The sequence below is a fragment of the Acinonyx jubatus genome, chromosome E1, assembly GCF_027475565.1.
Source record: "Acinonyx jubatus isolate Ajub_Pintada_27869175 chromosome E1, VMU_Ajub_asm_v1.0, whole genome shotgun sequence".
Taxonomy (NCBI): Eukaryota; Metazoa; Chordata; class Mammalia; order Carnivora; family Felidae; genus Acinonyx; species Acinonyx jubatus.
The window spans coordinates 11,565,029-11,586,176 of NC_069397.1; the positions used below are offsets into that span (position 1 = coordinate 11,565,029).

Sequence of the window (21,148 nt, forward strand, 5' to 3'; positions counted from 1 at the left end):
GTTCCGCCTGGTCTAGAACCTCGTGTAAATGGAATTAGGCAGAAGGCACTCTTTTGCATCTGGCTCCTTTTGCTCAGCATATGGTCGATGACAAGTGTCCCTTTGCACGGTAGGATGTGCCAGTGGCCCACGCTGTGTCTGTGCAATCTGTACGGTGCGTGGCGGGTTTCTGGGAGGCAGAGCCATCCCCAGGAGCACAGAATGCCACCTGCTGCCACTTCCATCCTCCTTTTGCAGCTGGGCAAACAGCTCCAGAGAGAGAAACGCCTCCCCGAGCGTGGAGAACACGCTGGGCAGTTCTGAGTCTAGCATGCAGTGTTCCCGATTCCCCGTCTAGCGCTTTCCAGACTGGGCTTGCTGGGAGGGTCACAAGCCCCTCAGCTAGAAGTACGCGACCCCTTATGTAATTTCTAACAGATTTCCATGTCCTTTTGAAAGCATAATCCCATCGACCGGGAGGAAAAAAATCAATGGCCTTTAAAGCGGTAAACTTAAAAATCACATACAAGGAACAGATGTGCCAAAGATCGCGGATTTGAACCACAGCTGGCTAACTGGCAGGGTGGAGAGAGGGGCCTTCCCTGGATAGAAGGAGCCCAAGGGGTCATTCTGCTGCTCCTCTTTCTGGCTCTGTGACCCCACCAGTGGGAGGCCGTGGCTTCCTCACAGGTAAATGCCGTATATCACCCACCGCAGGCTCGTTTTGGGGATTAAGCGGGCTCAAGCAAAAGCACTCAAAATTGTGAGATGCTTGAATTCATGGTTATTGTGATTTTTATCATTAGCCTCTTGGCATCCCCAGGGTTCTGGGATGGTCACCAGCCCTTCTCCTCCCACCAGAGCTCCCTCTGCCCGGGTGTCCTGCCCACCCTTGTGGCTTGAGTCTGGAGTTCCTGTTTGATGCCAGGCTGCTTCCTCTGGCCAAGGACACCTCCGTCCACTTTTCTGCCGGGCAGTCACGCCGAAAGGGCTTCTCTTTACCCCTTGGTCTGTGCCCCTTGGTCGGCTGCTTTGGAGGGTGACCGTGTCTTCCAGGGGGACCTTCAGCAGGAACCCTGTGCAGGCCACACAACCTGTCTTGAAGTCTGACCACCCCAGACAGCCTCTGGATTTAGTGCAAATCTGCCTGGCTGGATTTCGTTCTATGGGATCAGGCACACAGATGGAAACTCTACTCTATGTGCTTTCTTGGGAGACTCTGAGCTTCCTGAGGGTCGGCCTGGCGGTTTACTGAGTCTTTGAGCCACGGCTGTACTTGGTGCAGTGCTGAGCACACATCAGTTGGTTGAGTTGGGTTGAATCCTACAAGGCGAGGTGCTTTGTCAACATAAAAGTCTTTTGTGCATAAAAGAACATTATGGGGGCGCCTGTGTGGCTCACACAGTTAAGCGTCCGACGTCGGCTCAGGCGATGATCTCGCGGTTTGTGAGTTTGAGCCCCGCGTCGGGCTGTGTGCTGACGGCTCAGAGCCTGGAACCTGCTTCGGATTCTGTGTCTCCTCCCCTCTCCGCCCCTCCCATGCTCATGCTCTGTCTCTCTCTGTCTCTCAATAATAAATGTTAAAAAAATTTTTTTAACTAAAACAAAAGGACATTATAAAGCAAGCGAAGACTACAGAGTGGAAGAAAATATTTGTGAATCATGTATCTGATAAAGGGCTGGTATCCAGAATATATAAAGAGCTCGTACAGCTCATCCACAAAAAGATGATCAACCCAATAGAAAGAATGGCAAAGGACGTGCACAGACTCTTCTCTAAAGAAGACACACAAACGGCCCATGGGTGTTCAATGTTATCATTATTCGGGGGGATTTCAAATGGTGTGACTTTCACACCCACTAGCATGGCTACGGTTTTTTTAAATGGAAAATAGCAAGTGTTGGTGAGAACGTGGAGAAATCGGAACACTTACACACTGCCGGTGGAAGTGCAACATGGTGCAGCTGCTGAGGAAAACATTCTGGAAGCTCCTCAGCGAGTCAAAAAGAGATTTACTCCATGACCCAGGGATTCCACTCCCAGATACGCACCCGAGAGAAGTGAAAACGCACGTCCACACAAACTGCTACCTGGATATTCACAGCGGTGTTATCCATAGTGGCCGAAGGGCAGAAACAACCCAAATGTCCATCCCCTGCTGAGTGGATGAACCAAATGTGGTCTGTCCACACAAGGGGATATCATTCGGTCACAAAGTCACATGCCACAACGTGGATGAGCCTCGAAAACATTATGCTAAGTGAAGTGAGCCAGACACAAAAGGTCGCAAGGTTCTGTTTATGTGAAACTTCCAGAAGAGGTAAATCCACAGATACAGAAAGTAGATTCGTGGTTGCCAGGGGCTGGGGAAGGGGGTGCAGAGTGACGGCTAATGGGTGCGGGGTTTCGGTGCGGGGTGATGGACGTGTTGTGGAATTTGACCCCGGCGATGGTTGTACAACTGAAAAACGCTTTGAGTTTTATCTCAGAAAATGTTTTTAAAAATCTCGAAATGGCCATGAGAAGTATGAAGTCTGACCCCGCGCCCCCTGTGGCCACCTGCAGGCCACTGGGTGGTGCACTCGCTGCCCCTTGAATGCTCAACCCTTCCTTTCCGAATGAGGCCCCAGCTTCCCGTGGGGTCAGCAGAGGCCGCCTGCCTGGAGCCGGACAAAGGGTTTGTTTATCTTCTGGGAGAAATGAATAGTGATGGCAACAGCGGATCTGCAATCGAGGGGAAGGCCCAGGAACCACCTCACTTACCTCCTTCCCGTAAACTCCAGCCTACACCCTCTCCCTCTAGCCCTCTACCACCCAGGAAATCTGAGGACAGGAGCTGCCTCCTCTAGGGAGAGAGTCAGAGAGTCAGTGGCCTTGATCTGCTAGTCAGTGTCTCACTGATTAGTTGCCGGGAAAGACAGATCCGTTTGGGAAGTGGAACTGGGCAGCAGACAGAGTCATTGCTGAGGCCGTGATGGAGATAATGGCCCCACCAGCCCAGGATCTGGTCCTCCTGTAGGATCCCAGGACCACAGAGGGCCCCCTGGACCTTCAAGACCCTCCATATGTCACACACACACACACACACACACACACACACACACACACACACACATTCAGTGCCCAGGTGGGTGACCGGCTCACATAACCAGAGACCAACCACCTTGACTCCCAGCCACTTCCCCTGCAGCATCCCCTGCTGTGTATTTGCCTTTTTGCACCGCCCCTGCACCCCCCCCCCCCCCAACCAGGCAGCAGGTGCAATGAAATCCAATGGCAGCATGTGTGCGGAAGGAGGCTAGGGTCCTGGAGACAAGCAGAGCCGTCTGTTCATTGCACTCCGCTGTTAGCTGTTGAAAGTTGAGAGTCTAGATAGGATCTGTTTGAAAAACTACAATAAGGATTCTGTGGCTAAAATTAAAGACTAGCAAGTCTGTGCCTCAAGGGGTGCTGGGGAAGCAGAGGTGAGGGTGCGGGTTGCCCCAGGGGTGAGAGCGCCCTGCAGGCGGGGCGTAGGCGCTGGGTCTGTGATTCCCCCTTGGCCTCCCTTCGTTCGCCAGCTCCTGTGTGTGTCTCTGTCCGGCTGCTCCTTCTCTGTTTCCGGGTCATGTGCCAAGACCGTCGAGAATGTGTGTGGCGGGATGCTGGGTTTGGAGCAAGGCCCAGAGGCTGGTCAGAGCCCTGCTCTGGCTGGCGTGTGTCTTCTGATCCAGGTCTCTTTTTGCTGCTCGATGTGTTTGTTGTGTGCTTCCAGAAGGCCCTTGTGGTCCGTCCAGACGGGCTGAGATCCACACGCAGCCGCTGTATGCAATTCTTTCTCCTTGGAATGGGGGCTCCAGAGCTTTAGAGCACACAGAGACCTGCTCCCCGCTTCCCCCTCGGCCCCGGGATTCTCCCCAGTGAACATCTTATGTTGCCTTATTCTCTCCTCTGCACCGTTTAGGTGGCGAGATGGGAACAGAGAACCCGCAAGCTGAGCAAGGTCTTCCGATCCCCCTACCTGGCCTGCTACTCCCTGGGTGCTGCCATTTTGCTCCTGAACGTCCTGCGCTCGCACTGGTAAGCACTTCCCGGGCCGACAGACCATTTCCATTGGAGGCATCCAGGGCACCTGAGGGGGCAGCCCCTGCAGGCAGTGTTACGTGGGTCCATCCAGATACGGGGAGCATTGCGTCCGAACGCAGTCACCCCCGCCCTGTCTGGGCCATCAGACTCCCATCCGCAGAGGAGTCCTCGTGGCCCCAGGAAGGCGACAGCGCCACATGCCTGGGGTGCAGGCACGGAGGAGCACCGCGGACAAGGCCAGGTGGTCCCCAGTCTCAATGTGTAGACCAAGCTGCTGCAGGAGTCCCCTCCAGGAAGTGTCAGGGCAGAAGGCAGGTGACACTTGGGGACTGGGCCTCACGCAGGCTTTTTACAGCAAGCTGCTCAGCTCATGTCTGGACCTGACGTGTTACCTTCCTGCCAGGGGAACTCATTCCAGATGATAAAGCGCTGCCCTCGGGCCTGGTGGCGGGAGCTGGTGCTGATGCTCAGACAGGAGGCGCGGTGCCCTGCAGGCCACCCCTGAGCCCGGGGTCCTACCTCCACTGCTCTGTGAGAACCGCTGTGGGCGCCACACTGGCTCGTGGACTGAACATGGCCCGTGCGGTGCTGGAAAAAATGAGCGATGGCACATGAGAATTGCAAGGTCCGACTTGTCATGACAGATCAGAAGCCCTGGTGGCCCCGGCCCCCACGTGGGAGCGATCACTGGGGAGCCGAGTGGCGGCCGCTCGCCACGTTCCCCACGCCCTGCCTTCCCCCGTGGGCCCTGGGGAGCGGAGGGGAGGCGTGGGCGTGATGCCCCATTTGACTCGTGGCCTTTGCTTCTTTGCCTTCCCGGCTGCCTGTCGTCTCCTTACTTCCTCCACTCCAGGCCAGGCCAGGATGGCTATCCCAAGGGTCCTGGTCTTCAGAGAGGGCGTGGCCCCTGCCCTGGATTAAATGACACTGGAGACACTTCTCCAGAGAGGCCTTATTCCCCGAACAGAGGGGCAAGGGGCTTGGCTCGAGGCCCTGCCTAGGGTGCCTCCAGGCCTGCATGGCCCGTGTGCTGAGCAGCTTCCAGGCCCTCTGACCCCAGGGAGCGTTTTCACATTTGTAGTCTCCGAGCAGAGAAGGGTTCCATTGTACAGACGAAGAAAGTGAGGCTTGGCAGGAAGCAATGGTTTGTTCGAGGTTTTCCAGCTCACGGAGCCTGATGTGGGCGGGAGACCAGGCTGCTTCACGGAGGACAGCAGCTTAGGGAGAAAAGACCCCATGCACTTAGGAGGTCACACTGCCAGTGCGACCTTGGGCTGGGCTCATGGGTGTAGGAGGGAGGGGTCAAGGGAGGGGGGTTGGACCTATTTGCCTACCCTTGCTGAGTGGGGTGTCGCCCCTTAAAGTGGAAGGGGGCCCTGGGCTGCCGTCAGCTGGGCAGGAGTCAGTAGCACGTTTGAGCCCAAGCTGAGAGACCAGGCCCCCTCTGGCAGATGGGGGGCTTGCTTCTCTGTGAGCCCTGCCCCAGGGCTGCTCTCTGGATTCCAGGCACACACTCCCAGGGCCGGGAGGAGGGCCGGTCACTGTGGTGAGGCCGAGGAAGGGTAGAGGGCTGGAGAGAACTTGCCCTTGTCCTGGCTCCCTGGTCTCAGTGCATGCTGGGTCCCCACCAGGGCCTGCACGTGGCCCGGGGAGGGCTTGGGCCCCACGGCCCTCAGCCCAGAGGCAGCAGACCAGGTGTCTCCAGAAGCATCCGTCAGTGCCCTGAATTGCTACCATCCCCGAGCACCAGGCTCGGGCAGCCGTGCTGGGCTCCTGCCATGGCTCCTCACGCTTCACCACAACCCTTTGGGGGTGGGTATGGGAGCCCACGCGTCAGCTGGGGGCCAAGGCTGGGGAGCGGTTGAGCCAGGAGGCAAACCCAGCTGACTCGGGTGTGCTGGCCCCTCTCAGGGAGCCTGTCTGTGTCTCAGTGCCGACTTCCCATTTTCCCGCCCACCTTGGTAACGGAGCCTCTGTCTCACCCCTTGCTCAAGCCGGTAACTTGGGAGGCATCCTTAATTGTTTGTTGTTATTTCCCTGCTCGGTCCAGCAGCACACCTAGGATCCCCCCTGGGGATCTATCCTGGATCTACCCTGGGATCTGGACTTGGGATCTATACCCTGGGTCCACCTCTCAGATCTACCCTTCTCCCTTCTTGTGTCTGGATTACGCGGCATGGAGGCCCTCGGGGATCCTGTGGGAACAGGCGTCAACTTGTGTCAGCCCTGCCTAGCACCCCCATCCCGCTCCCCTGTGCGGTAAAGAATGACACCCGGGTTCCTCACCTGGCCCCGGCCGTGTCTGGGTCACCTCCCCCTTTCCCCTGGCAGGGCCCCTTCCCTGACTCTTCCTGCTGCCTCATTTCTGTCGGGTCTGGCCTCTCCTCCTGCCTTAGCTCCTGGCATCCATAGCACCTCCCAGCTGCACCCTATGTGTGGAAGCCCCAGTGCGACGACCCGCTCCAGCCACTTGTTGGTCTCCGGGGCTCAGAGGGCTCAGAGGGCTCAGAGGGGCTCAGTGAGCACTCAGGCTCAATGCAGAGTGGACCGAGCCTGCCCTGGGAGGCCGGCTGAACCCTGACCCCGGAGAGAGAGGCCACAGGACGGCTCAGAGGCTCCCGTGCAGCCTGAACACTGAGGAGTGCACCAGACACGTAAACGAGTTGCTCGCTCCTTGGCCCTGTCCTTCTCTCCCCTGGGCCTCACTCACTCTGCTGCGGTCACGGTGCCAGGGTTACAGCGAGGTCTGGCTTTCCCTCCCACCGCGCTCACCCATGGGGACGTGGCTGCCTGGGGTGCTGGGGGCGGGGAGAGAGGGTCTGGCCCAGACAGCCCACTCTTGGCCCTGACCGGCATGTGACCACAGGGCTCCTATGAAATGGGGGGCCTGCCTCCGTCACCTGCACATGCACCCCCGGTGATCCTTCGGTGTCCCTGGCCTGGCTGGGCATGGGCTGAGGTGGGGTGGCCCGTGGGGTTAGGTTGGGGAAGATTGTGGGGTCAGGCCACACCTGTGATGTGGTAGGAAAGAGGGAGCCAGGAGGGGTTCAGAGCCCGGGCAGTGAATTCACGTACCGGGTCGGGTTTTCAATTTGCAAGGGGCTACTTTGCCCTCCTGCGCTAACCTCTCTCACTGTGCAGCTGAGACGGACGTCCCTTTGGGTTCCCACTTGGAGGGGTGCTGAAGCAGGGAGAGGGAGGGAGAGGGGAAGGGATGTGGGGAAGGGAGGGGGAGGGGAAGGGGTGGGGGGAAGAGAGGGGAAGGGGCGGGGGGGGGGGCGGGGGGAGGGAGGGGAAGCGGTGTGGAGGAAGGTGCCCTCCCAGCAGAGAAGCTGTGCAGGCAGCAACAGCCAATTCGTGTCTGCTCCGGTTACGAGACCCGCACTCCCCGTTGGCTGCTGGGCATGTTCGGGCCTCCTGTGCTGCCCACCAGCCTTCCTCTCCTGAGGGGTTCCTCCCTCAATTACTCGGAAAACTCAGCCGGCAGGGAGGCCCGAACAGGCTCCTTCCGAATTGTTCCGCAGCCCCGATCGTGGCGCAGTCCAGCCTTGTTAGCCACTCTCCAGCTTAACTGATTTTTCCCTTTGTTTTCTTCCCTGGGGAGCCTTTGCCCAGAGGGCCTGCAGACACTCTCACCCTTCGGAATGAATGAATGAGTGAATGGATGAATGAATGAATCCCATACCCTCTCTGTTCTGCCTCCCAACTAGTTGTTGAACTAGTTCAGGGGTTGGCAAACGGTGCCCCAAAGGCCCAAGCCCACTAGCCACCTGCCTTTTTACGTCTCACGAGCTCCTCTAGGTGCAGGTGGAATCAGACGGTATTTCCTCTTTTGCGTCTGGCTTATTTCACTTAGCGCAACATCCTCAAGGTTCGTCCCTGTTGGAACACGTGTCAGAATCTGCTTCACAATGCTAAGTGAAATGAGCTAGACACAAGGACTAACGGTGCCTGATTCCGCTCATATGTGGGATCTCAAAGCATCCAACTCATTGAACCAGAGAGTAGATGTGTGGGAGCCAGGCCCTGGGAGTGGGGGAAGGAGGGGGACATGTTGGTCAAAGGGGACAAACTTGGGGTTAGAAGACGAGTAAGTCCTGGAGATCTAATGCCCAGCATGAGGACTATATGCTTAATACCGTCTCGTATACTTGAAAGTTGCTAACAGAGTAGGTCTTAGAAATCCTCACTGCACGCGCGCACACACACGACCACTGTGTGAGGGGACGGAGGTGTAACCCACCTTATTTTGCTAATCATTTTATAACATGCGTACATGAAGTCATCGTGCTGTGTGCCTTAACCTCACGCAAGGGGATATGTCAATTCTATCTCAGTAAAACCAGTAAAAAAATAAAAGGATTCTGAATTTTTTTTAAAGACTACCCTTCCTTCTTGAGGCTGAATGATATTCTCTTCTAAGCAGATATCATGTTTTGTGTACCCATCTATCTGGGCACGGACTCTTGGGCCACTGTCACCTGTCGGCTCCCGGACTCCTGCTGCTGTGGACGTGGGCCAGCCCCGCCCTTGATTCTTCCATACCTCGAAGAGCATACGGTAGTTCTGCGGTTGGCTTTTCTGGGGAACTGCCATACCGTTTCTCGCTGTTTGAGCTTCCCACCAGCCTTGTTCGAGGTTTCTAGTTTCTCCCCACCCTCGCCAGTGCCTGCTATTATTATTTCTTGATAATGGCCGTCCCTTTTTTTTTTTTTTAATGTTTATTTATTTTTGAGAGAGAAGGAGCACAAGTGGGAGAGGGACAGAGAGAGCAGACGACACAGAATCCGAAGCGGGCTCCAGGCTCCGAGCTGTCAGCAGAGAGCCCCACGCGGGGCCCGAACCCACGAACCGTGAGATGGTGACCTGAGCTGAAGTCGGCCGCTTAACCCACTGAGCCACCCAGGCGCCCCGATAATGGCCATCCTTAAGGGTGTGGACTGTTTTGATCTGTGTCCCCTGAGCGTTTTTTCATGTGCTTATTGGCCATCTGTCTATCTTCCTTTGAGAAATGTCTGTTCAAGTCCTTTGCTCATTTTTAAGTCAGGTTGTTGCCGTTGACTTGTATACACAGCTTCATTTTATTTTTTTTTTTTAAATTTTTTTAATGTTTTATTTATTTTTGAGACAGAAAGAGAGCATGAACGGGGGAGGTTCAGAGAGAGAGGGAGACACAGAATCTGAAACAGGCTCCAGGCTCTGAGCTGTCAGCACAGAGCCCGATGCGGGGCTCGAACCCACGGACGGAGAGATCATGACCTGAGCCGAAGTCGGTCACCCAACCGACTGAGCCACCCAGGCGCCCCACACAGCTTCATTTTAAATGGTTCTCTAAGTGTCTACATGGTATCCCAGGTTTTGCCTCTCGGCCTACAAAGCTGGAAAATATTTATTTTCTGGCCTTTTGTGAAAAAGTTTGTCAGCCCCTGGACTAGTGGGTGACTAAGATCCCTTCTAACTCAGATCCATAACTGTGTGATTTTCCGTGTCAGGTGTCAGCAAAGTTTTTCCGTAAGGGCCAGATTATAAGTATTTTTGACTCTGAGGGCCATGCGGTCTCTGATGGAACTACTGGAGACAGCCCGTCAGCATGTAAAGAGTTGAATGTGACTGTGTTCCAAGAAAACTTTATTTACAAGCACAGCCAGCGGGGCCAGATTTGGCCACAGGCTGTGGTTTGCCAGCCCCTGCTCTCCATGAAAGGAAAGTCCCATTGCCGCCTTTGGACATCCAGGTCCACCTGGAGGATGACGTCCGGGACCCTGGGAGACGGTGGGAGTCAGAGCAGCCTGGGGGAGGGGCAGGTGCCCTGGGTGGGCCTCAGCTCTGCTCTCGATGGGCTGGCCTTGAGCAGGTCACTGAGGGTGTCTTGGTCTCCTGTCTGAAACGGAGCAGGAGTCCTTGATCCTCTCCCAGGAGGGGTCACCCGTCCCTCACTGACCAGCTCCTCACCGAGTGTGTGGCCAAGCAGGGGATCCCGGGCTGGGGCAGTGACGGTCAGACCTTCACGCTTCATTCTAGGGAGCCAGTAGGAAGTGGGTAACGGAGGATCTGTGATGCCTGGATCAGGCAACTTCTCCGGCAAGAGCTAGAAGGCCCTAGGTCCCTGGTCTCCTGACAGGGGTGCCTCCTTCCTGCAGGCCCCCAGCCCAGCACTGCGGGTTCCTAGGAGACCAAGCAGACAGGGCCACCTTCAGATGTGTATACACCAGCGAAGACCTCTCTGGCTTATTCTTGCATCCGGGGCCTGGGAGAGCTGGGAGGAAGTCCCGCCGCGTCCAGCTTCTTATAGATGATAGCTCCTCAGCTCTCCCTTCTCCCTGGCTTCTCGGTCCCGGTGTTGGTGTGGCCCGGGGTCTGTCTTCCGGGCCATGACTTTTCTCTTGGTTGGACTGGCCACCCCAGAAAGTTTCTGGGAGGAGAGAGAGGATGCTCATAGGCAGGACTGTTTTCTGTTCACCTTCCCCACCAGCAGGCTCTTTCCTTCCCCTCCGGCCCTTCTCCCACTGTCCTTCCCTCTGCCAGCTTGGTGATCGGGTGGGTGGGGCTTCCAGAAAGGCTGGTGAGAATCCTGGCAAGACCAGCTCCTGCCCGTAGCCGACAGCCCCCCCACATTATCCCGAGCACCCCTTTCCACACATGGCTTCATTTGATTCTTCGAGATGTGTTCTCTTTTTCTTTTGTCGTAAAATACACATAGCACGACACCTGCCACTTAGCCATTTTAGACTGTATACAGCTCAGTGACGTTTAGTACACTCGTAATGTTGCACAACCACTTTTGGCTAATTCCAGAACTTTTTCACCCCGAACGAAAACCCTGTACCCATGAAACACACGCCCCCTCCCCCCCACCTCACCCCAGGGCACTGGAAAATCTGAATTTGCTTTCCGTCCCTATGGATTTGCCTGTTCTGGACATTTCCAATGTGTCTGTTCTTATCTGTGTGGAAGCCACAGCTTCCGTGATCGGGGCGGGGGCGGGGGTGGGGGGAGAGCAGCAGTGAGGCGGGGGGGGGGGGGCAGAGAGCACATACAGCACGTGCACGCAACTGAATGGAGCTCAGATCGCGTGGCTGTCAAAGCCCTGGGCAGGGGTGGCAAGAGACCACTGAGCAGCGGGTCTGCTGGGTGGTCAGGGCCCCGTGGCCGCTGATGGGGGACAGTGGGGAGGGCCAGGCATCCTCGTCAGCTGGTCTGCCCCAGCCGGGCAACCAGAAGTGGTCTGGGGGCTTCGGACAGGATGAGTAGACTCCTTATCTGGAGGCCATTAGCGCTGACCTGTTTGTGAAGGAGAGGGAGGCCTGACGGGCTGGGGGGCCTCTGTTGAAGCCCCCTCCCTGCCGGCTGCATCCCCTGCACAGCCAGTCTCAGTGGGAGCCTGGTGACCTGGAGCCAGGGTGGCAATGTGTGGACAGCCAGGGAGGGCCCGGGCTCCCCGGGGCTGGCACTACAATTGCCTACCTTCCGCCGGGATCGCGGCCTCACGGCAGATGTGCAGGTGCACAGGGCATCAGGGGGCCTCAGGTATATTGATCAGTCACTCAATGGAGCTGTATTCCAGGACCCTTCAGAATTGCCTGAGGTCTGGTGAAAACAGGGACATGAAAGTATGGGGACAGCCGAGCAGTGGAGCAGTGGAGCTGTGACTTCCACTCACAGCGTGGGGCACACCTCCAGCAGAAACGGGGCTGGGGCCGGGGCCAGGGCACCTTCTCCCCCTCCGTGTGCTAGTTGCCCCGGGGGCAGGTGCACGGCGTGCACGGACTGGCCAGATTGGTGGGTGTCAGCACGTGTGGCTCTCTGTCCCTGTTGTCATCTGTGTGCCAGTCATTCTTGAATCCAGGGCCCTGCTGGAACCTCTCAGAGGATGTGGACAGGGCAGGCCCGATGGGCAAGTGGCCACTCAAAGGCGCCAGCAAATGGGGCGGATGGGGACAGTTCACTGCAGAGGAGGGCTGTCAGAGGGTCCAGTGAGAGCAGGGCTGGAAAATGGGGTGGGGCCTCCCTGGGGCTCCCGGGCTGCGGGAGGACTCAGATCCCTTTTGCTGTAGGGCCGCGGTGCTCGGCTCCTAGTGTCCCCACTGCTGCCGGGAATGTGGTCCTCCCCACAGCACAGTGCTTTGACTTCTTCCAGGCCAGCGGGAAAAAGTCTCTTGGACTTCTCTCTGCCCTCCAGGCCCTCTGTGAAAGGTTCCCCAGTACATCCCCACTTGACCAGGGTAATCTCCTTTCCAATGAACTGTAATTACATCTGGAAATGCCCTCACTTAGCCCCATCAGGAAGTGATGCCTTGGTGTTCAGAGGGCAGTCCACACCCAGCGGGAGGAATTCTGCGGGCCGGTACTGGGGAGCCCCTTGGAGGCCTGCCCACCCCGTGGTGGCAAGGAGTTCTAGGCGGCGGGAACAGGTGGGGCAGGTGGGGTCAGCTTTAACTCTGCAGGCTGGGGAAGGGCCTTGGTTAGACGTGGGATATGGAGTGGAGGTTTCTCCGGGAGGAGGAGGCTGGGGCAGGAGGCAGGTGGAGACGGAGGCCAGAGCTGGGGAGGAGCCAGAGGTCCACGCAGACTCAGAGTCCCGTGAGGGGGCAAGTGACTGACGTGGGAATGAGGGGGTCCCCTCAGACACCTTTCATCTCGAATGCCTAGAGTTCTGTGTATCTTGCCTGGGCCCAGGGGAGCTGTGGGTGGGGCCTGTGTCGGGACCTTTGGAAGCAGAGGCCTGAAGCCCCTCAGCGCAGGTGGGAGAGCTAGAGAATTGGCTGCTGACCAGGAGGGGGGCCGGGGAGTCTGGGTTAGGCTACTCTGAGGCACACGGGGCCTGGCTGTTGGATTTCGAGGACGCTGCATCTCAACAGGTTAGGTCCAGATATTGGGGTCAAGGCCCAGGTAGTGGGGGCCGAGGACCTCCAGCTGGCAAAAGCAAAAATAAGGCAAAAATAGGGCCCTGCCCCCAGCACCACCGCCCGCCCACCCCTCTGCCCCCTGAGGCCCACTAAGAGGCTGGTTATCGCCTGGGCTCCTCCCCTGCCCCACCCCGCCAACCGCTCTGTTTCCTGATTTGTAAGATAAGACAGACCCTCTCTTGGCTGTGATGGGTTTTGGAGACACTCTGAAAAGGTGCTGTGTTCATCAAATGTGCGGGATCAGTACAGCATCATAGCCCTAAATCCTAGACACCTGATGACTTTTCAAGGGGTTACGTAGGAGAACATTTTTGTTTTGTTTTGCTTTAGCACTTGTAGGTTTATTTTATTTTATTTTTTAAAAGATTTTTTTTTTTTAATGTTTATTTATTTTTGAGACAGAGAGAGACAGAGCATGAGCAGGGGAGGGGCAGAGAGAGAGGGAGACCCAGAATCCGAAGCAGGCTCCAGGCTCTGAGCTGTCGGCACAGAGCCCGATGCGGGGCTCGAGCCCATGAACCCCGTGAGATCATGACCTGAGCCAAAGTCGGTTGCTTAACCGACTGAGCCACCCAGGCGCCCCTTGTAGGTTTATTTTAATGTGGTTTAGGAAAAAAATAAGTCCGCGCACCAGACGCCAACGTTCATGAATCGTTTTGCTCAGCGTGGCTGGACCCTGAGGAACGTGCTAACCTAAGCCTGAAAGGTAGACTGTGAAGTGAATCGCCGTTCAGTTTCGCCTGGAGAACACGTGAGGGCGTCCTTGAAGGGCTGAAGTTTGTCAGCGCTGGTCAGTTGCAGACAGACATGGCCACCAGCCGGTCTCTTGGCCGAGCCGGGTGCCTGGGTTGTGGTGGGGACACAACGGGCTGCGACACCCTCTCTCCGCCTCCACTCTGGGTTCCGGGATTTCAGGGGAGCAGAGCACAGACATCCTCAAGTCACACGGGTGACCGAAAGCTCAATCCAGGTTTTAAAAATAGAACCCGAGACAAATGAATGAGTCTCTCCACTCCCACCCCCCGTGCAGAATATTTCCAAAGGAAATTGCCTCCTGTTATTTCATTCTATTATGAAGCGTGGCTCATAGAGCCACTCATCCCTCCATTAATTTTCCATAGGGAATGGACTGTGCCTTCCCGGCTTAATGGAGGATCTAGAACACGACGGATCACCTGACTGGGGCCAGGCCCTGCCCTTCCAGGAAACCTGACGCCTGTGGTCCCAGAGAGCCCGTGGGCCGGGCAGTGCACAGGGCATCTGCACAGAACCCTCGGGAAGGGCCTTGCCCGCTTTCTCTGCTGACCCCAGAGGGAATGGGCTGCAGAGCTTTGCGGGGAGTGGGTGCTGAAGGAGCTTGGAGGGTGCTTTCCGCTGGACCCTTCTCTTCCTCTCTTCCCACTGGAGAAGGCACGGAAAAGGAGCCACACGTGGACAGAGGCCCGGGTCCAGTCTTGGGCAGCTGCCCAGCCGCTTCAGGGCCTTCTGCCCATCACTGGCCCTAGATCTTCCCTTTGTTAGGAGTCTCCATCTGCTTCCAAGCAGATGGCTTCTCCTGCAGGGTCATCCCCCTGGGAAGCTGCTTCAGGCCAGCACGTCAGCGAGAAGTTTCCATTTTCATCGCCGCCTTTGCGGCATGCGCTCAGAGCCAGGCGACTCACGGGCTTCTTGGAGGATGTGAGTGAATTCTGGTGGAGGAACCAGAGCCAGCCCGGCGCGGAGCCTGAAACCGAGGCCGGATTCTCTGGAACCCCGTATCGGTCCCCTCTGGGCGGTGGCTGGGCTCCCTCGGCCCCCTGGGCCCCCAGTACTTGCCCTCCTGCTGCAGTAAGCTGACGATGTCCCCTGCTCTGCTCCTCCCCGCCACTGACTTCCCACTCACCAGAGCACATTCCAGACGACCCCAGGGCGCGTCTCTTCCGCAGGCTGCTTTCACACCGAGCTCCTGAGCTCCCCAGCCTCTGCCTGGGCTGTTCCTCTTTCTGGAATTCTCTCCCTGCCCTTCTCCTGATGAATTTTCATTGGATCCCAGCTTGAGCCTTGCCGTGGCCTCTCCTAGGCCCGTCAGGTGTGCCCGCCCGTCCCGTGGCGCCTGGTGCTTCATCACACGGTGTCACCCTGCGTTCACACCTCTGTCCTTCCCACTGTCCGCAAGCCCCATAGGAGAGCCCGGCATGTCTCACGCTCACCAGAGTGTGCACAGACATCGGTTGCAGCTCCACACAGGGCGATGAGGGGTTACCGTCACCATCTCCAGAGGCAAAAGCCAAGGTTCGGGGCACCCAAGTCTGAAAATCGGTGCCACTCTTTGCCAGGGGCTCTTTTATTGGGCTGCCATAAGGTGCCCCCCCCCCCCAGGGCACTCGAGGCAGATGGGTACGCTGGGCTGGCCAGGGGGTGCCCGCTCTGCCTCATTTCCCTTGGTTTGGGGGCCAGGGGGCACCCCAGGCAGGGAGGAGCAGGTGCTAAACCTGCCAGGGGCCAGGCGGGGGGGTTCACTCGAGCCCACAAGAGCACAGAGGCCTGAGCATCACCCCCACCCACCCACGTACATACTCCGTCTCTGCTGGGTGTGCAGGTGAGCCCCACTCGGGGTGGGGCGGTCAGCCTTACCAGAGCCCGCGCCCTCCTACACACAGGAGAGGTGGGGAGGGTGCGGAGGCTGGGCGGGAAGCTGCCTGTTCCATGGCCTCAGCTGCTGGGTCTGCAGGGCTGAAGGTGTGCCTGCGTCACGGGGCTGCCCAGAGGGTGAGGGCTGCTGGTTTCCCAGAAAGTCAGGTGAGGGCAGAGAGGGGTGGGGCATGGGTGTGGTGACCACGGACAACAACAGGGTGTGCGTGACCCTGAGCCAATCCCAGCGGCTTAGCCTGGACCTTCGGGGTGACCCTGAGCCTGGGCAGCAGAAGGCTGAGGGAGGGCGGTGGTGGGTGGAGAGCCGGGGGTGTGGGCAGCGTGACCGGTGTATAGGTGTGCTTTGACATACGTGTGCCGCTGTTTGACAGGTCACCATGCGGGCCTCTGTGTGCAGCGGGAGGGGAGGTAGTGGGTAGCGGGTGCTGCTTTTCCTTCAGTTGATGTGAACCATAACCCGTCCCGTCTGGTGCGTGCCAGGTGCCTGGGAGATACTTGAGCGAAGCAGAAGCAGCCTCTGTTCTCTAAGAGCTGAAAGTAGTTGGGGAAGAGAGTTCGAAGGGGGTGGTTTTTTAGCTCAAATAAGGATGGTTTTATAATAATTTGAATTTCCCAGTGGAATGAATGAGTGAGGATGGTGAATTTGTTCTGCTTGAAAGAGACTTGCAAACAGAGGTACCTTGTGACGGATGGATAGATACAGGATAGACTGATAGATGGATGCATGGGTAGATGGATGGGTGAGTGGATGGATGGGTTGATGGAGGGATAGATTGATAGATTGAGGGATGGAAGGATGGGTGGAAGGATGGATGGATGGAGGATAGACTAATGGATGGGTAGGTGGATGGACAGATGGATGGATAGATAGAGGATAGTTGGATGAATGGATGGATGGATGGATGGATGGACAGATGGATGGAATGATGGATGGACAGAGGATAGACTGATGGATGGGTGATGGGTGGACGATGGAAGGATGGGTGGGTGGATGGATGGATGGATGGAGGATAGACTAATGGATGGGTAGGTGGATGGATAGAGGCTAGACAGGTGGATGGATGTGTGGGTGGGTAGGTAGATAGTGAGCTGCCCAGCTAAGAGGTACCTGGTAAAGAGTGAGTACAAGCAGTTGTCCTGCATGAGGCAGGAGAGCCCCATGTCTGTTCTGGGTGTTATGATCATGGGGGAGTGGGAAGTATATGTTAGTGGTCCACGCATGCACTTGCTCCCACACACATCCTTTCCTTTGAGTATGCCCCCCCCAGTGCCAGCTCCCCACTAGTGAGGCAGACCCTGAACCTTGCTTCTATGCATTACCATGAGCCTAGTCACTTTGCCCTGCCTGCACCATACCTTCCCATCTTCAGTAGCCAGTTGGAGAACCTGAACTTCCAAACCCACGAGCCCAGTCCCTTCGCCCCTGTTTTCATCACTTGCCATTTAACAAGGCCTCCAATGGCTTGGCCCCAAAAGGAGCTTGGTGGGGGCACTTCAGAGGTGAAAGGAAGACATTAAGGGGCCTCTGAGGTGCCACCTGGGATGCAGCCAGCCCTGCCCAGGGACTGTGGAGGCCGCAAAGGGGGCAGAGTGTGCCCCAGGCTTCTGGGCACTGTGTCCACTCTAGGGGCGTGCGATGCCACCACCACACGCACGATCTGCCAAGTGCAAGGGCACGTGGGCACAGCCAGGGGCATGCATCTTTCCTGTTTTGAGCCACATTTGCCTCTGAAGTACTGGTTCTAACTGGACAGGCATCAGAGTTTGCAAACTGGTGGTCTCTGGGCTGAATCGAGCCCGCTGTCACACGGGAGTCTAAAGCAGTTGTCATGGTTGCCTATTTCTAATAATCAGAGTATTTTACATACAAGTCATGATTTCTGGCTTCTTAAAAAATAAAAAAATTTAGGAGGGCCCAGGCTCCTCATTCTGGTCACTGGTGGCAGGAGGGGGATGGGGGCTGCAGGGGCAGGACGGTGCTCTCCAGGAGCACCACAAGCCACCTGCAGCCTACCTCACTCATTTGGGTCACCGGCCTGGCCCCAGCAGGCTCCGAGACCCCTGGACTGGCTATTCTGGGGGTCACCTGGGAGACAGAGGGGGGCAAGGCTGGGGGAGCCCCTCTCCCCGGCAGTGATCTCCTGACTCTCCCCCCAGCTTCACGCAGGCCATGCTGAGCCAGCCCAAGATGGAAAGCCTGGATAACCCCACGGCCTACCGCGTAGGCCTTGCGCTCCTGGGAATAGGCAGCACGTTTGTGCTTTCCAGCTTCTTTGCACTGGGCTTCACCGGGACCTTCCTAGGTAAGACCCGAGGACTGGGGGGCACGAGCAGACGTACCCTGGGCTCAGTGGGGAGCAGGGGCTGGGTGGCCGACCTCCCTGCCCTCTGTGACATCTTTGTGGGGTGCACGGGTGGACCTCACCACCTTCTTGCTCTGCCACTAACTCTGGGGCTCAGGGCGCCTTCCCTCCACCAGGCCTCTGCCTGGTCAGCTTGGGAAGCTGGGCTCTCCTATCTCATTCAACTGGTCGGCCGCCAGGCCAGGTGGGATTTCCGCTGGCTGCATTTGGGTCCCAAGCCAGGGCTGGTGCGGGTCTGGATCGGGTGTGGCATAAGGGGGTGCCGTTCCTGCTCTGCATTTCCCACTGCCTACGGCTCAGGTGCTTTTGGGCTGGGAGCCCAGTGCTGGCCTAGCTAGAGGTCCTCATGACCTCAGCAGCTTCTAGCAACTTGGAAGCCCAAGGAAGAGAGCAGCCGGGGAGGCTGGAAGAGCAAGGGCAGTCTTGGGGCCAGGAACGGAAAGGAGGAGGCGGCCCACAGAGGGGGCCCAGCAGGCACCGGCATGTGGGAGGTACCCACTCCTCTGATGGGCTGATCTGGGGGGTCCCGGATCCTCGCCAATCTCAGCCCCCAGCCCACTTCATAGACCTGGCCTCAATTTCCTCCAGTGCCCAGGGATGTCCCCGGCACCCTCCTGGTTTGCCTAGGTCTCTCTATCCACAGTCGCCTGGGGCCCCGGGGTACTGCGGGCTGCAGCAGGGAGCCTGCAGCTCTGAAGGAGCTTGTGTTCACAGGCGGACGAGACCTCCGGGAGCGGCGTGCGCAGGAGGCCTGTGCCGAGGCCCGGCCTGGGCCTGTTGGGCACCTGTGGCAGTGGGGCCCGCAGGTGGTTTAGCGCCTCGTGCTCAGGCCAGAGCTTTAGGGTGCCCGGTGCTAGGGGAGGGGCACGCAGGCAGGAACCTGGGAGGAGAAGGTGGGAGCTCCTGGGTCTGCCAGGTGGGGGTGGGGCACTGGGCCAGTGGGAAGGAGGCCTGGGAGCAAATAGCAAGTTCCGGGACAGGGTGGCAGGCAGGTTGGCCGGCGTGTGTGTGTGGGGCGGGGGGGGGGGGGTGGGGGGACGTGGGTAGGGGGGGTGGCGGCGGGGGGGGGGGGAGAGGCAGTCAGGTGAGGGCTGGAGGTCGGGTGGGGGCCACATCACATGTGTCCCCTAAGGCCATGCAGGGGCCTGAGGCTTCACTCCTGGGCACGTGGAGGCCATAGGAGGGCTTGGAAAGATCTCATCCCAGCAATGAGGAGGTTGGACTGGCTGGATAGTGAGGTGGGGACAGGGAGGAGGTGGGGATCACGGTGTAGGCCTCACAGAGCCGGGGCCAAGGGCCACAGAGGGAGGGGGGCCGCCGTCCTGTCCAGCCCAGGTCCTGGAAGACCAGGAGTGAACAGCCCCGTGGCATGCGGGCCTGGCACAGGTGTGGGCACAGAGCTGGAAAGGAGCCGGTGGAGCCCCGGATAGCGTGCGGGGCAGGACCTGGTCAAGGCCGCGTGAGGCGAATCGCCCAGAGGAGCCAGGCAGGGTGGGCGGGCAGTGGGAAGGAGCCTGACAATAGCAGTCACCGGCGGCACACCGCCACCCAGAAGAGACGGCCGGAAAGTGCCGCTGGGCTCTGGATGTAGGGCACAGCGGCCACTTCCCTCCTGTGAGTCAGCCCCAAAGCGGGTTTCTGTGCCATCCGCCTCCAGGCCCGCAGCCCCATTTCCTGCCTCCTGGGAAGAAAGCCTTCCGCAGCCCCCGGGCAGCTCCTGTGCCCCCGCACCCTTTGTCCCCAGACAGCGGACTCCTCTGCCTGCCCCTGCCCTGCTTCTGCCTCGGATGAACAGCACCGTACCCGTGGCGGTGTGGGCTGCCTACCGGCCAGTGCCAGAGACCATGTCTTTGGGTTTTTTGGAGCGGCCTCAACGTGAGGCCTCGTCACCGTGTCTCGGAGGGGTGGAGGATAGGCCTGTCCGGGGTCGGCCATCTGATGGTCACGCTCTCCACCGCGACCGGCTGCTCTGGGCTGGCTGTAGGCCGTGGTGGGCAGCTGGGGTGGAGAGGCAGAGCAGGCCCCCCGGATCCCTGGGGTGGGAGGAGCTCACCCAGGCCCCTACTGGGTGAGAAGGGAGGATCTGGGGGCAGAAACACCGGGTAGCAGGCAGGGAAGGGCCTCTTGCAGGAGGTGACATCAGCTGAGGGAGCAGTGCCAAAGGAGGAAAGATGCTCACTAGACAGAGCAGGGAAAGGCATCCCAAGCAGAGGGAACAGCATGTGCAAAGGCACAGGGGAAAGGAGCAGATGGGGGTGTGGGAAGGCTCAGTGCCTTAGCCCTATCAGGACCCTGTGCCCTGTGAGGTGTCTGCATGCTGGTGACCCGAGTGGACCCACTGCTTGGGGTGTCCCTTGACCCAGTATGCTGTACAACCTGCTCCTTGGCTGGGCTGGGGCCTCCTGGAGGGCAGACCCGTGGTGCCCACCCTGGGGGCCTCCCTCAGTAACTGCGCAGCCAGGCTGTGACCCTCCGGTCCTGCCCCAACTTGTCCACAGGCGATTACTTCGGGATCCTCATGGAGGCAAGAGTGACCACATTCCCATTCAACATCCTGGACAACCCCATGTACTGGGGCAGCACGGCCAATTACCTGGGCTGGGCCATTATGTGAGTATCGGGCCTTCCTGCCCGCCCTCCCTGCCTCCTGAGGAAGACGGGCCAGCCTTCTGTCATCTGTGGAGCCGAGGTGTTCCTTGGGACTTTCTTCTCCATGGAAACAAACAACATCCTAGAACACGGGTTAGCGAACTTTCTCTTGAAGGGCCGGAGAGGAGGGGCTCCCAGGCCATAGGCAGAGCTCGGATGCTCAAAAGCAGCCGCGAGCCAGTAGGTAAATGAATGGCTGTGGTCGGGGACCAACACCGCTTCATTCTTGGACACTGTAATTTGAATTTCATAGAATTGTCATGTGTCGTGAGATAGTCTACTCTCTCTTTTTTTTAACCATTTAAAAATGTACAAATCATTCCTGGCCCACACACCACAGACTGCCAACCCTGTCCTGGAACATTAGGGCTGGCAGGTCCTGAGTGACAGCCAGGGTTCATGCTTCACCTTCACGCTGTCCAGAGGCCCCAGGCGGGGAGGCATAGGGGGCGCTGTGCGCTCTGGGCCTCAAACCACGCCCCCTTCCGGGGCACTTCCTGTTTGTCCATTTTCTGCGTTAGGGCTTCTTCCGTGGGCAGTTTTTCAGTAGAAAG

General features: G+C 58.1%; 1 protein-coding gene across 16 annotated transcripts in view; it reads left to right on the forward strand.

Moving 5' to 3' along the window:
- The window catches only part of PEMT (phosphatidylethanolamine N-methyltransferase), an 83,652-nt gene that overhangs the window by 60,037 nt on the left and 2,467 nt on the right, over positions 1 to 21,148 (forward strand). For 15 of the 16 annotated variants that reach the window (XM_053211685.1, XM_053211687.1, XM_027047620.2 and 12 more), the window contains 3 exons: positions 3,924 to 4,039; positions 17,740 to 17,885; positions 20,444 to 20,555. In XM_053211685.1, the coding sequence (XP_053067660.1) occupies positions 3,924 to 4,039; positions 17,740 to 17,885; positions 20,444 to 20,555 (374 nt within the window). The remainder of the gene's footprint in view (positions 1 to 3,923; positions 4,040 to 17,739; positions 17,886 to 20,443; positions 20,556 to 21,148) is intronic. The other variant, XM_053211680.1, reaches the window with a different exon arrangement.